This window comes from Xyrauchen texanus, chromosome 4 (genome assembly GCF_025860055.1).
Source record: "Xyrauchen texanus isolate HMW12.3.18 chromosome 4, RBS_HiC_50CHRs, whole genome shotgun sequence".
Lineage (NCBI taxonomy): Eukaryota > Metazoa > Chordata > Actinopteri > Cypriniformes > Catostomidae > Xyrauchen > Xyrauchen texanus.
In genome coordinates, this window is record NC_068279.1 from 23,179,576 (window position 1) to 23,194,625 (window position 15,050).

General features: G+C 41.1%; 1 protein-coding gene across 5 annotated transcripts in view; it reads right to left on the reverse strand.

The window, feature by feature from the left end:
- The window catches only part of LOC127636741 (GTPase-activating Rap/Ran-GAP domain-like protein 3), a 140,670-nt gene that overhangs the window by 12,953 nt on the left and 112,667 nt on the right, over window positions 1-15,050 (reverse strand). For 4 of the 5 annotated variants that reach the window (XM_052117448.1, XM_052117441.1, XM_052117467.1 and 1 more), the window contains exons 28-29: window positions 14,799-14,858; window positions 1,872-2,090 (exon numbers count right to left, since the gene is read on the reverse strand). In XM_052117448.1, coding sequence (XP_051973408.1) covers window positions 1,872-2,090; window positions 14,799-14,858 — 279 coding nt within the window. The remainder of the gene's footprint in view (window positions 1-1,871; window positions 2,091-14,798; window positions 14,859-15,050) is intronic. The other variant, XM_052117475.1, reaches the window with a different exon arrangement.

The following is a 15,050-nucleotide window of genomic DNA, read 5'->3' on the forward strand; positions in this document are numbered from 1 at the left end:
TTTAAAAGGTTACTTAAATTGAGTCTTCATCTCATGTGAGTGATCGATTTTAAACATATATTTAAAAATTACTGTTCATTTCATTGAGTAAACATTTGTAATGAGGAAAACAATGACTGGGTGCACCTTTAATTATGATGTCTGTCGCACATTGGGCAGCTATGATGAGCAGTGGGCATGTGAAGGGTTTGTCCGGACTGCGTGCTTCCACTGACTAGCGCTGTTTAGTCACACAAAGACTTCAACATGTCGATAATTCATACTCCTGTCTCTTGCTGTCGCTAGTGTGCTATTGAGTGATTATTAAAAATGCCACCAAGGTGGATCAAACAATAATTTGAGGACCCCCTGTTGAAGACCCTTGGTTTAGAGAGCATCTGGACAGTGAAGCTATGAGCCAGGGGCAGAGACCGGTACTTGTTACCGATTTGCACACTTTCATCCAAGAAGTTCCACTACTTGTGCCTAGACGTCAAAAGCTCTGAATTCGACTTGGTCAGACCAAGATCTCTAATCAAGTCATTGAGGTCGTTTGGTTGGGGTTGGGGTAGTATGGGTTTCTCTCCTCAGCTCCACCTCTGAAATCCCTCAAAGTCCATATCCTTGATGCTCATCTTGATAAATTCAAGGAGCACATGGGAGCATACTCGGAGGAGCTTCCATCAGGATGTACTGGACTTTGAACGCCTCTACCAAGGACAGTGTAATGAGAACATGATGGGAGACTACATTTGGGGGCTTATTTGTGAAAGTGATTTATATTATAATCATAAATCTCGAAAAACTACTCGCTTCTAAATATTTTGTAGTCATTTTTGTATTACTTCAGTATAAATACATGCTAATTTGGATTCATATGTAGTTTTTTTCTGACTTTTTGTGAACGAAAAGACACAAATTCGTCCGTTTTCTCACTGGAAAAAGGTACATTTCAAAATATCACTGTCCTGGTTACAAAAGCAAAGTTTATAGGGAATAATAGCCATTTTCTATACTTTTGATGCATAAGCAATTAGGAAATAACAATTACTACCCAGGAACCAAAAAAATAAAATAATTAAAATGTGTTACACAGTTAATCAATGACTGTTTGTGTCTTTTGTGATAGTTGTGTATGAGTCCCTGCTTTGTCCCGAGTAGTTCTGTTCTTAAGAAAAATACTCCAGGTACAGAATTTTGTTTGTTTTCTCAGCATCTTCCACAAATTTGAGTTCTTCCCAACAGTGGCTATTTGATAAATGACATCCAGCTCTTGACACTTAGGACATTTGAGGGGACTCGTACACAACTATTACAAAATGTGCAAAAATTCACTGATGCTCAAGAACACACCACAATGAAACCCAAGGAAACTTTTATACAGGATTATTTGTGTAAATTGTTATTATTTTGTCTTCTGGAATTTACAGTATGTTTTTAATAGCTGTTATGTAGCTTCTAAAGGTCAGTACTAAATAATAACAAATATTGTCTTTTATCTTTAAAAAAAATCTGAAACAGGGTGTGTAAAATGATAAGACAAAAGGGGATACAACAATATTTTGAAGTAATTCAAAATATTTTTTGTTTAATTAATAACATTTTAAGATTTCTTTCTTTTTTTTTTTTTACATTTCTACAACTTTTCCAGATGTGGAAATCACATTTTCAAAATGTGTTATATTTCCAGGTTTTTCGTGACCGTTGTAGACCTTTAAATAAGAAATACAACAGGGCTGTGCCACTTGGAACTCTAATGTACTACCCTAAAACCATGTCTCCAACAGTACTTTTGCTGTAGCAGCTTTCTAGCAATACATTTCCTCCCAGCCTCCCACTGAGTTGAGCATACATAAAGATAGCTTTCAGTTCAAGACCACACAAACACTTACCCAGCAATTCTTTGCGTGTGCGGCTGGCGATCTCTTTGATCTCCATGCGAGACAGCGAGAGAGAAGGTGTGCTTGCGATCATGGGAGCAGGCGCTATGACACTGGAAGCAGGTGCTGTGACTACTTTATTGACCAATGGAGACTTGAGCGGTCTCTCAATGCTCCGTCCAACGAGGTTACTCAATGGGATCTTATAGATGTGTTTTGAGGGAGTTTCACCTTTAAGAGAAAAAAAGGATGGTTTGAAAGGGGCAGAAAAGAAGAGAAAAAACGAAAGAATGAGAGGTTAGAATCTGTAACTGCTTCAGCGTTAATGTCCAGAGCTGTTAGGCACGTTGGTATCTACTTGGCAAGTTCTAACTACCAGTTTGTAACCAAAATAAAAAGCCCTCATAAACCACTTAAACCTGTCTATATTACAAACAGTGGACTATCGCTGTACACTGACCAAGAGTGGACCATTGTTTCTGTTCATTTTGAAGACACAAATATGGCATACAAAATGTTCTTTTAAGGTCTTTTTTCATAATATAACCAGAAATATGATTTTTTTAAACATGCCAAGAGGGGACCTGCAACCCTGCCCGATGTTTACCTATCCAAAAGGGGACCTCCATAGCCTTCAATGGAACTGTATGTGTAAACACAAAGTGAATTGGCACCAAGTTTTTTTTCATAATGTAACTTTAATGTAAATATTAATGTTTACACATCTCACCATTGCATAAATATTCTGGAAGCAACCACAAACACTAAATAAATTAGTTTTACCTACAAATATTTTGTAATAATAATTACATATAAATAAATACAATTATATATTTTTTTTGCATCAGATACTATATATTACTATATTACAAAGTTGCCAATATTCTGAAGTGTCTTTGTTTATCATTCACCATTAGGGGCACTCACATTTTTCAGCATTGTCATTACATTCAGAGATGGTCAGAATACGATATATTGCTAAATATAAAAACAACCGAACAGGTGTCACGATCTACCATATAACAGGGGACCGAATCATTTTGTTTGTCCACACAAGGTAAACTTAGACTGTGCATGCTAAATGAGAAGTTTAAGCAGCAATAGGCATGGGCATTAATAGAGATTTTATATAAACACCTGGACACTGGTACCCTGTTATATGGTAGGGTGCGACACCTGTTTGGTTGCTTTGAAATTTAACAATATTTCACATTCCGACTCTGATAGGGTATCAGATATGTGTATTAAATCAGACTTTTTCTTCAGAGCCTAGCAGTCTTATTACAGCCAGCTGAATATTTCCCAATCACCTGACTCTTCAAGAGCATTCTGTTGGATATATATAGCACATTCCAGCGGTTCTCTCTCCACTCTGCTGCAGATTACACCCCTGGGCGCTTCGACAGTGCTTTTAAAGAGCAATTTTAAAGAGTGTGTTTTCTCTATTAGACACAGTGACGTTGAACATCTCTGTGCCATTCCAGGATATGGTCGTTACCTCTCCGCCTCTAACGTTCACAATCACTGCCTCACGGGTCATGTTCTCACTGCGAGAACATGACCATGGCAATGTTGGGATCGTGGCTTTCCTTCATTCGAGGGAAAGCCACTTCGGCTATCCCCCTCGCGGCTCCTCCTGCCTCCAGACCGCCTCGGCTGACACTGGAGGTGATTTGGGGGCTTCAGTGAGTATGGCTCCGCTGGGTAAATCTCCACGGACCACCCACTCCCCAATATGCTCATTTGCTTCCGTCCAGCACTGGGATGACGTAGGCCTCATCACCAGCCTTGCTCTTCCGGCACTCGCGAGCCAGATTAGATGTCAATCGCTGCTTCGGAGGGTGCCTTTGGGTGTGACAGCCCAGTCTGAGGCCGACTCAGAGCTGACTGCCATGCTTTTCCGGGCTGGATTGGAATGCCCACCCCCACAACCACGGCTGGATGACTGGTTCCTGGGTTCGGTGCCATGTTCGTGGCCATGCCCCCGCCCCCTGTCCCATTCTTCCCTTAAGTGCATGACGAGCTGACGGGATCGTGGTGGGCACCTTTTACTGCGCGGACACGATCCTTCGGCTCGTCCGTCCTCACTACCCTCGATGGGGGGACGGCCGTGGGTTATGCCACGATACCCCAGTTTGACAAAGTGATCGCTGCACACCTGTGCCCGGTGAGTGCTATCACCTGGCGGAGTCGTCCGGCACTACCTTCCCGAGCCTGTAGAGCGACGTAGTCACTGACGACAAAAGCCTACAGCGCTGCTGGGAAGGCCACTTCCGGGTCTCCAGGTCCATCAGGCCAAGGCTCTTAAAGAGCTAGTCGAGATGCTACAAGAACTGCACTCGGCCACTGACCCCGCCCTCCGTGCGACTATGGTCACCGTACATTCACTCGGGCAGACTATGTCTACGCTTGAGGTCCAGGAGCGGCACCTGTGGCTGAACCTGGTAGAGATGAGGGATGCGGACAAGGCACGCTTCCTAAATGCCCCCATTTCCCACATTGGCCCCTTCAGCGACACTGTTGAGGACTTTGCCCAGCAGTTCTCGGAGGTTTTGGCCCATAGTGGCTTCCACTATTGCGTCCGCCCCAATTCTGCGGCATTCTCTTCAAGTCAGTGAAGGACGAGAGCGTTGCCGTCCTCTGGGCGGAGATCGCGGTCCTCCTTCAGAAGGATGCGATAGAGCCTGTCCCTCCAGCCGAGGTGAGACAGGGATTTTACAGCCCTTATTTCATCGTTCCCAAGAAGGGAGGTGGGCTGCGGCCAATCTTGGACCTGCGAGTTCTGAACCGGGCCTTCCACAGACTCCCGTTCAAGCTGCTGACACAGAAGCACATTTTGACATGCATCCAGCATCAAGATTGGTTTGTGGCGGTAGACCTGAAGGACACGTACATTCACGTCTCGATTATGTCTCGACACAGACCATTCCTACTGTTCACGTTCGACGGCCGAGTGTATCAATACAAGGCCCCCCCTCCGGCTTGTCCCTGTCCCCTCGCATCTTCACGAAGGTCGCAGAGGCAGCCCTTGCCCCATTAAGGGAAGGGGGCATCCGCATACTGAACTACATCGACGACTGGCTGATTCTAGCTCACTCTTACGAGAGTTACTGTTCGCACACAGCGTCCTGGTGCTCACCCACCTCAGCTGTCTAAGGCTTTGGGTCAACTTGGAAAAGAGCAAGCTCCCCCCGGTTCAGAGCATCCGAGTTAGACTCAGTGTCAATGATAGCACGACTCACGAACGAGTGCATGCAGTCGGTGCTGGACTGCCTGAACTTATCCAGGTGGCAAAGGTCAGGCCCACTGAAATATTTTCAGAGGCTCCTGGGGCATATGGCATCCTCAGCGACGGTCACGCCACTCAGACCCAAGTCCCAAGGCACACATGGCACCACGGCACACATCGCGTGGCTCTAACGGCTACTGCTCGCCACTTTTTCAGCCCTTGGACCGACCTTGTGTTCTTGGGGGCAGGAGTCCCCATACAGCAAGTGTTCAGGCACGTCGTGGTTATGACAGATGCCTCCAAGCCCAGCTGGGGCGTCGTGTAATGGGCACGCAGCTGCTGGCTCCAGGACAGGACCTCAACTGGGATGGCATATCAATTGCCTCGATTTGCTGGCAGTATTGCTTGCCCTGCGGAGGCTACGGGCATTGATTCAGGGCAAGCATGTCAACGGTGGCATACATAAACAACCATGGTGGTTTACGCTCCCATCCCATGTTGCAACTCGCCCGTCGTCTCATCCTCTGGAGTCGGCCGTGACTCAGGTCGTTGCACGCCAATCACATCCCGGGCCATCTCAACATCACAGAAGATGCTCTGTCATGGCAGATAATGCTCAGGGGAGAGTGGAGACTCCACCCTCAGGTGGTCCAGCTGATTTGGAGTCGATTCGGCCAGGCACAGGAAGACATGTTTGCCTCCCTGGAATCCTCCCACTGCCTGCTCTGGTATGGCCTGATGGGAGCTCCCCTCGGTACTGAGCCAGTCACGTCCTGTGTTCTTTCATGTACGAGAAGGTAAGTTTCGTTACACGGACAGCTGGCCGGGTGTATCGCTTGTGCATACCCCTCCAAGGTAGGTGAAGTCCTATGCTCTTTCTCCCATGCGTGTTCCTGACTTGTGAACCCTGGATGCACTTCATCCTAGCTCTCTGACTCAAGAATTCAGCGACAGAATCCGTAGTCAGACCCAGCACGTGTGCTGACAGGCCCTGTACTGGGGTAAGTGTTCCACAGGTCTCAGCTACCCTAGTGGCCTCCAGTGTGTATTTTCCGCGATATGGTCTCCCTTCTCAGGTTCGGTAGACCGTGAGAGTCTTTTCTGCCTGGTTGCTGTGTTTGTAGAAACTCCTCTGCCACGATTGGTCGGACCTTCCCATGTGTGGCCCATTTTCATACCCTCCCCCAGAAGAAGGGCAGGTTGTGGCCTCTGTAGGGTCTTTTCCCCCTGAAAGAATGAGAACGTAAAAGAACACATTCCCAGTGCATTTTATGAGCATTAAGGGCCCCAGCTGAATTTAATTCCTAAGTGGAGAGAAAAACCGACTGGCACGGCCTGCTCCCATGTTGGACATGTCTCCTTCCCCCACATCAGGGTTATGGGGAAGCACCCGACATTTTGGGGCGTCTGGGGAGGCTCAGTGCAGACCGAAAATATCTGTTCTTATGCTCATAGTAGCCTGCCTAGACCTGCATCGGCAGTTCACGTGACCGTGCAGCCTTTGTGGCGTTTCCTATTAGTCACCCTTAGTGTGACTATTCGACACAATGTCGAAGTGAGTGACAGAAGGGGAACGTCTCGGTTACTGTCATAACCTCTGTTCCCTGATGTAGGGAACGAGACGTTGTGTCCCTCTTGACACAGGCTGAACTGAACCCCTGCAATGTCCGGGACATTTTCTCGGCTCCTCAGTGCAAAACCTGACTGAATCCGCATTCCGATCTCCCTTTTATACCCTTATGTCAGGGGGAGTGGCATGCAAATTCAACTCGCCAATTCGCCAACTACTCATTGGCCTTTTCTCAAAGATCTGAAGGTGGATTGGGCTCCCAAGAGCAACCCCTAGTGTCACTATTCGACACAACATCTCATTCCGTCCATCAGGGAATGGAGGTTACGAAAGTAACCGAGACGTTCTTGCCATCAAAATACAATATTGACTGCAGCATGATGACATTCAACATTGATCCTCCATAACGCAACCTCCCAGTACATTTACATTTTATGCATTTTGCAGACGCTTTTATCCAAAGCGACTTACAGAGCCCTTATTACAGGGAAAATCCCCCCAGAGCAACCAGGAGTTAAGTACCTTGCTCAAGGACACAATGGTGGTGGCTGTGGGGATCGAATCAGCGTCCTTATGATTAACAGTTATGTGCTTTAGCCCACTACACCACCACCACTCCCAGTATTGTGACATTCAACATTAATACTCCTTAATGCAAACTCCCAGTATTTCTAGGCTTAATACTGTTGACAAAAATTTCTCTTGATAGAAATTATTCTGTTGTGCACAAAGTATTTTACTGCTTTCCAGTCGCTTTCATTATCCTTTAGAATCTTGTTTTGTCAAATGAGAGAGATCACTCCATGATCTTTTGATGCATGGTCAATGAATGCTTTTTTGTTGGCCTCCTCAAGGCACTTTAAGTGATCCTGGAGCTTCTTGATGTCTTCCACTAGAGGCAGCATCTGTGGGCTGTTCCATTTTTTCTGGTACAAGTTTTGGATGAAACATGGATATTCCATTCCAGTTCAATTAATTTACTGAACTGTCCTGCTCTTCGCTTTAAGGCATCATCCTCTTGACGTAAAGCCTCTCCCTGCAAAATATATGACACTTTCACAAGAGAATAGCGCAGTTTTAGTGCTGTTGAGGGAACTAATAAATGGTTTAAGTTATCAAATCCAGTCATCATTTTTACAGCCCCAAGCACCGTGTTGAACTTTACTGGGTTGATCAAGTACTTCAAAGCAACAATGTCATTGTCAATAGTTCTTGTTACCAGAAGTCTGGCAAGTTCTCTCATCTTATTTCTAATGTCTGCCCGGTGCCATAGAACTTCTCAATTTCTGAGGAACATTCTCTTCCCAGTGACAGAATCAGTGGGTCAGATTTTACCACTTGAGTATCATGTCTTCCCATCTATTTTTTTTTAAGTCTACTGGAATCTTCAGAGTCCATGTGCAACAACAGTGAACAACTTGCCTGAACTTTTAGTTTCACTGCCATATTGTCTTTCACTTGTAATTTGCCATGTTTGTGATGTCTCCAGATGTCTGTTTTGACATACATAGCAAAGCAAAACTTGCAAGGCAGATAGTCCGTTGCTGTTGACACATACATAAGTTGCTTGCCTTTTTGGTATGATCTTTCCTTTACCAGAGGATATTACTGAACTGTTATGGTGGTAGTTTCCCATGTTCCTTATTTTGGTTAATAAAAGATTACGCATGGTTGAGCCTTGCCTGTGTGCCAGTGCCTTTGCAACTTCAACTTTTTCAGAGTGTTTTTGCATTAGATGTCTTGCAATTATTGCTTAAGGCTTCTCACAGTAAAGACAATAATTCTTCTTGTCATAGATGCATTGATGTGCAGTGTTTGAGGACATTTTCACTTTTAAATTATGTTGTTGAGAGCTACAGCCATTGGCACTTTCGTTCATTTCCATCCAAGTCTTCATAAGTGGTTTTCCTTGGATGCCTTTTTCTTCTGCTACTTCTCTTTTGTCTTCTTCTTCTTCTTCTTCTTCTTCTCCTTTGTCTTCTTCTTCTTCTTCTCCTTTTTCTTCTTCTTCTGACATTTCCAGGGAAATGAAAACCTGTTGTTCTGTATTGTTCTGAAATACAGAAACACAACTTATAATAACAAATAATACAAATTTTATAAATGAATCTTTTCCCCATATATTAATATTCTATGCATTATTAATCACCCCTGGTCAAGTAATTAAGCCCCTAATTACCATTTCACACTCAGATCATTTCTCTTCAGAGTGAGAAGATGAATCCATCATGTCACAGCAAACACTTTCTGTCTGATCACTGTCGGTACTCTCTAGGATGTCCATCTCATTTGGTGTTTAGGGACAGCAATTAGCTGTATGGGTTCTGTCCTGTAAAACAATACCAGTGTATGTATACATGTCACAAATACATGATTTAAGGTCTGCTTTTTCCCCTGACCTGACCTCTCTAAAGCCTGCTGTTTATCTCATAACATTGTGTTTTATAATTACTTTTGTCTTTTGAGTCTTAAACTTTTTATAATTTAAAATGAACATTAAACTGCCTAATTAGATGATTAAGTACTTACTTAATTTCCATTCTCATTGCTAAAGTTGTTTGTGGTTCCAGTGTAATCACACTAGTGTGTGAAACCTGTAAATGCACAACAATTGTTATCTATATCCAATCATTTAAGGATTGTTTTTTTTCAATACATACATTCTTGTGTAAATCTTGGCACATACATGTGACAGCCTGAAGGCATTCCTCAATGGTGGGACATTCTTCAATCGATTTAGACAGCATTCTGCTAATAATATCTTTTTGATTTGGAGTCCATCTTTCTTCATATTGAAGAGTGAAGTTACCCATTCTGACATTTTGAGATAGCCGAACTGGATCCTTGGAGTAGGGTGTAGTTGTCTGATATGGGTGTTGCCCATCTGTCAAGACGTAATGCACCAAGCATCCTGCTACCGACAATATAGAAGATCTGTTTAAAACAATGTCCAGTAATGGTCACCTAAATAAAATGTTCAGAATGAATAAAGATGATTGTAATAATGATAAAATGCCATTGTGCTCAAATGAAAGCTGCTGTTAATATTGATATGCAGGACAATTGAACATATAACAGAACAAGTGTATGCATTTTTGACAGAACTGATTATATCTTTTCTTTTGAGAAATCATAGTGGTCACAGACTAAAATATTATAATTGAGTAACCTGTTAACCTGCACCCCCTTTTGAACCCAAACCCAAGATATGTTATATCTAAATTAAATAGATGTAGTTCATGAAGTCTTTGGACTAGAAGCATAGTATTAGTCTCATTTCAAAGAAGACACATAGCAATTTGTTGTCATAAAATCAGAATTAATTACAACACAATTAATTGTATTGTAAAGCGCTCCATAATGCTCACATCGATTCATTTAGGCTAAAAATAGAAATAAATATTACTCCTCTCTAAAGAAATTTCATATTAAAGGTGTTGATTAAGAAATTAAATGACTGTCACTATGAGATATTTATAGTAAAACAGATGTCAAATATTTAAGCTTAAGTCTTAAACCTTTTAATAATGTTTAGTTTGCCAAGTTAATTACATTCTTTCAACAGTAACGTTGATCTAGTGCAAATAAAGAACACTTCAGTGTGCCAGCGTCCTCCCGCGGGTTAAAAGGTTTTAAATTGACAATTTCAACCCTGACTAACCTGGATATCTGATTCTTTCTTGTACTTGTAATGCATGCCTGCATCATCATCATAGCTTGACCAAGAAAAAGATCCAGCCATTTGAGAGAGCAATGTGGTTTGTGCCAGATCCAGTTTTCTTCTAGCTCCACAGTCTGTGGTATTTGTTGATATCTGCAGAAAAGTAAAAATGCTAATAAAATGTAGCACTTAAAATCCATATTATCATTTCATCATGTATATTAAATGGAAATATTTGAAATATTTCACTGCAACTTTGCAGTTGTGAAAGAGTCCTGGGAAAAACTCGGCAGCATTGCATCCATTTGCAATCTTCCTTTTTGTGTTGATAACAAGGTCATCAATTTTCATCACGCCAGGCTTTAAGTCAAGGTTTTCAAATGAATTCTTACATCGTAATTCCTGTAAAATGCATACAAGCATTATGCCAATACATATTTAATTATGTCAAATTTTGTTATACAGTGTATTCCATAGTAAATTCAGATGAAGAAACAAACCTCTCTCTATATATTTACCATATTTTCCTTTATCTCTCTGCATGTGGAAGTAATGTTTTTCTGAAACAAATTACATTAAAAGCATGATGTCAATATATTGAGTATGGATGCATTATTTTATCATTAATAATTTAATAAACGTTTTGAGGAAAAAAGTAAAATTGCACAGCGATATTTTTGAGGATTAGAGGATTTTACTAATAGACTGAATACAAATCATATAATACTAATAATAATAACAATAATTATAAATTAATTTTATAATGCTAGCATTTACATAATATCATAATATAAATTTTGAATGTGCAACTTACCTCTTCAGCCTTGAATGAAAAAAGTTTAGTCTTAGTAGACTTTTTTCTTATGTAGTATCTTGTAGGTATATACATTATATAAACTAGATTAACAGGAAGATAACTCTCTGATGTAGGAAACAATCTTGGAGGAGCTTTTTGTCTTTCAAAGTTGTGGTCTTCCAAATGGCAAAAAAAAAAAGATGACAATGAAGATTCTGTGAGGAACCCAGAATATATATACAACCCTGCCCAGCTATCTGGACATTGATTGGGCCTTTGGATAAGCCACAAATAGCCACCATTACTTTTGGTACAGTAATGCAAATTTCTCTGGGATTGAAATCCAACAGCCATTTCAGATGGGTTGGTTTTAAATTCAGTTCCAATTGTAAAAATTTTAATTGGATCAGGGACTTTTTCTTTTCCCCATTTAATATGACATACAGTAGAATTATTCATATTTGTCTGTATGTATTTTGAATAGGACACGGAACACAAACCTATAACAGTGGAAGGTAGTACATGATACATATTGATAAAGACAAACTTAAGTAAAAATGGTGCAGCATTTTAAGAAGGGAAGTGAGATCAAATTAATTTGCTTTTTCATTGTAAGATACAATGAGAAATAATTTGCATTTGCAGTTTTTGTTCCCTTTTCCTCAATAATAGTCATTGACTTAAAAATGCACATTTACATTTTTTATCAGTATTTCAAAGTTAACATGCTGCATTCTGACCTGGGGCACAAGAAAATATTAAATGACGAGGAAAAAGTATTTTCCACAAAAAAACATTCTGCACATTTCATGTAAATCAAATTATATTATGTTATAGGGACATAATATATTAACCAAGAAATATTGAATCTGTAGATAAATGTAAATGTTTTTGTGCTTTTTATCAAAAAAAGAGAGAGAGAAAGAAACGCAGCTCTCCTGTTGACTTGCATGTCTTTACAGGGCAGTCTTGCCTGGTCCAATATGGCGAGCATGTTGATGTATTACAGCAACAGGGCAAAGCAGCCAATGATGCATCTGTATATTTGGGTCTAAGGTTAAGCTGTCTCACAGTCTGGCCTGAATGTGTCTGTGACACTTTGACACACTGTGTCATGATTCACAGTTATCTGCCCTGTGTTTTGCCTTGGTCATCTGTTCCCCATGGACCACACTTCCCATAATCTCCTGCTCTGATCAGCTTTTTCTTAAAGATCAGAAGTGTTTGGGGCTCCCAAGAGCGACCCCTAGTGTCACTACATCGACACAATGTCTCGTTACCAACATCAGGGAACAGAGGTTACAACAGTAACCAAGACGATTTATTGTTTTTTTTTAATTTATTGAGCCAGACAAAAAGATTAGACAGGCATTGATAGGATTTGTAAGTTTTTACTTTACTCAAATATTTGTAATCATTCCTTTAGACTCCTTTACACCCAAATGCTAACACCGTGTCCAAACCAGACCCTGCAACATGTGATAAAAAGTAATCTTTTCCACTTTTGTTCTAACAAGCCACAATGCATAACAGGACATTCCGGCGATTGCTTGGTTTCTATTTCTGCATTGTCATGCTGCGTAGCCCCATCTGCTGTTAACACACACACACCGATTAACAAAGGAGGAGAGGTGACCGACATACTGACTTGAAATAAAAACAAGAGTACCGCGTGAACATAAACAGTTACTGTTCTGATTTCTGATTTTATTAGTCATATAAGTTTAGGAAATATGTACCGGGTCGCACAGCTATGTCACGTTTAGTGTGGACAGACACATTTCTTGTCACTTGAATCGTATTCATGTCACGTTTAGTGTGGACAGACAAATTTCTTGTCACTTGAATCGTATTCTGGTTAAGCAGGCTTCACACTAGGCACATTTTTCATAATGGCCAGCCAGGCAGAGACGAAGCGCAAATTAGCGTCTATCAACGGGAGGTTATGAATCACTTGACCGTCGGGACTCCATTCTGAGATAATTGTTTCAGAATGGGAAACAGTATCCAATATGACCGAAAAAAAATTCTGTCACAGGGGGGTGCTCTTTGGCTCTCTTCAAGTGACCAATGAGCTTCTTCTTTCACAAATGCTGATTGTAATCCATAGTGATTCTGTCATAAAGCATTTTTACAGCATTTTTACACACTAAAATTATTAATAAAATCAGAAAGCAGAGACTGTTTTCTTGAACAGTATTTCTTTACTCACTGAAAGCTGCACATGGACAAACTCATTCTATGGCAAGCCTCAAGGGGATAAATACACAGTCACACACTTTCACAAGTTACTCCATGAATCACACCCTAAATCACTCTTTACCATTGTTTATTCTCACACAGAACTCCTGTTGTTATTTCAGTGAGCTCCACATGACAGGAAATCAGAGAGCGAGAGAGAGAGAGTTGTGGTGAGTTGTTATGTTTGTCACCCCTCCACCATTCTTAATCTGTGTGTCATAACCTTTGACTGAAGAGAGCGAAATCTAAACATAAAAATATGCATGTGTGATTCCCTCTGCCAACATTTTGTAGTTTTGAGTCTGCTAGTGTGACGCCGGATTTAGCAGATGGTGTAAATTACTTCAAATTTATATTGACTACTAATAGTATGTTTGAGAAAATCATTCTCTTTGAAACTCAGACACTAGGACAAGTGGCATGTGGAAATGGCAGGTGTTTGGGGGGTGGCGCACTTAATCAGTCTGACAAAATCAGTTTCAATCAGTCCAACAGGAGACCATGCTGGCTTACTGCCTATGTTACAGAACAAACCAACTTCTTATGAAAATCTCTTGTTTTAATGGTTTTTGGGACTTTTATTGATGCAATGAGAGGACAGGAATTTATGTAGTGAAGTAGAGGGACTTAAACTACTCCATACACAGATTTCCACAAGAAAGGGTACTCCCCTTTAAGTGAGGTTAGAATAATTAGACAATGGAAATCAAACACAGGATTATTTTGTTATGAGACCATGCACAATACACTGAAAGTATTCCACGGACATCTTTGCACCATGGGACAACACGATACAATTTAAAAATGTGTTAAGTGCAAATCAAAAATAACATGTAAAATAAATGCATTAAATGCATATTGTTATTTTAAACTGAACATTCTGAAATTAAGAATAGTTAAATTATGTGTTATAGGAAAGTGTCAGTCTATTTCCCGTGGTGCAGAAATGGCAGCCACAGATGATTGGCTTGTTGTTTAAAAACACCTGAGTGTTGATTTGTGACAGCCCCTCTTCAGGCTGTCTGTTTGGACAAAAATGCTAGACTCTAGAGGGCTGTGTGTGTCTGAAGAGGGGCTCTGACAAAAGTATCCATGGTGACACTTTGATCTGTAACTCATGCTGCAGCAAATGTGTCCCATTTCCCTAAAGCGTCTGTTTAGCCAGTCTGTATCTTCTGAATGTCTCTGTCCTACCTCTCTACCACATTCAAAGGTTTATCTCTCTTGTTTGGCAGCGGACACTTAATGCCACCATTTCTCTCTGTCTCTCATTGTTTCTCTGAGACGGCAAGAAGGAATGGACACATTATGTTAACTGCACATTTCACTCCACACTGTCTGCATGCGTCTGTTAATTGATTAAAAGACAGGATGAGTCTCCATGGTAACGTGCATTAGTGAGACAGCATGGGAAATGTACGCAACAGAAGTCCCTGCAGTACCTTCAGGGTCTTTAGACATGTAGAGGGATAGCTTGGTGCCGTAAGGGATCCGAATACAATCTGAATGGAAAAGAGCATTACATCAACCTAACCCAAAAACAGGTAAAAAGACAAATACACCCAACAACAATACACTAGGACAGACAGATGAATCACACATATCTCAAAAGAGACAAAAGCTTAAAGAGATAGTTTATCCAAAAATGAAAATGTGTTAATTTTCTTACCCTCATATCATTCCAAACCTGTATG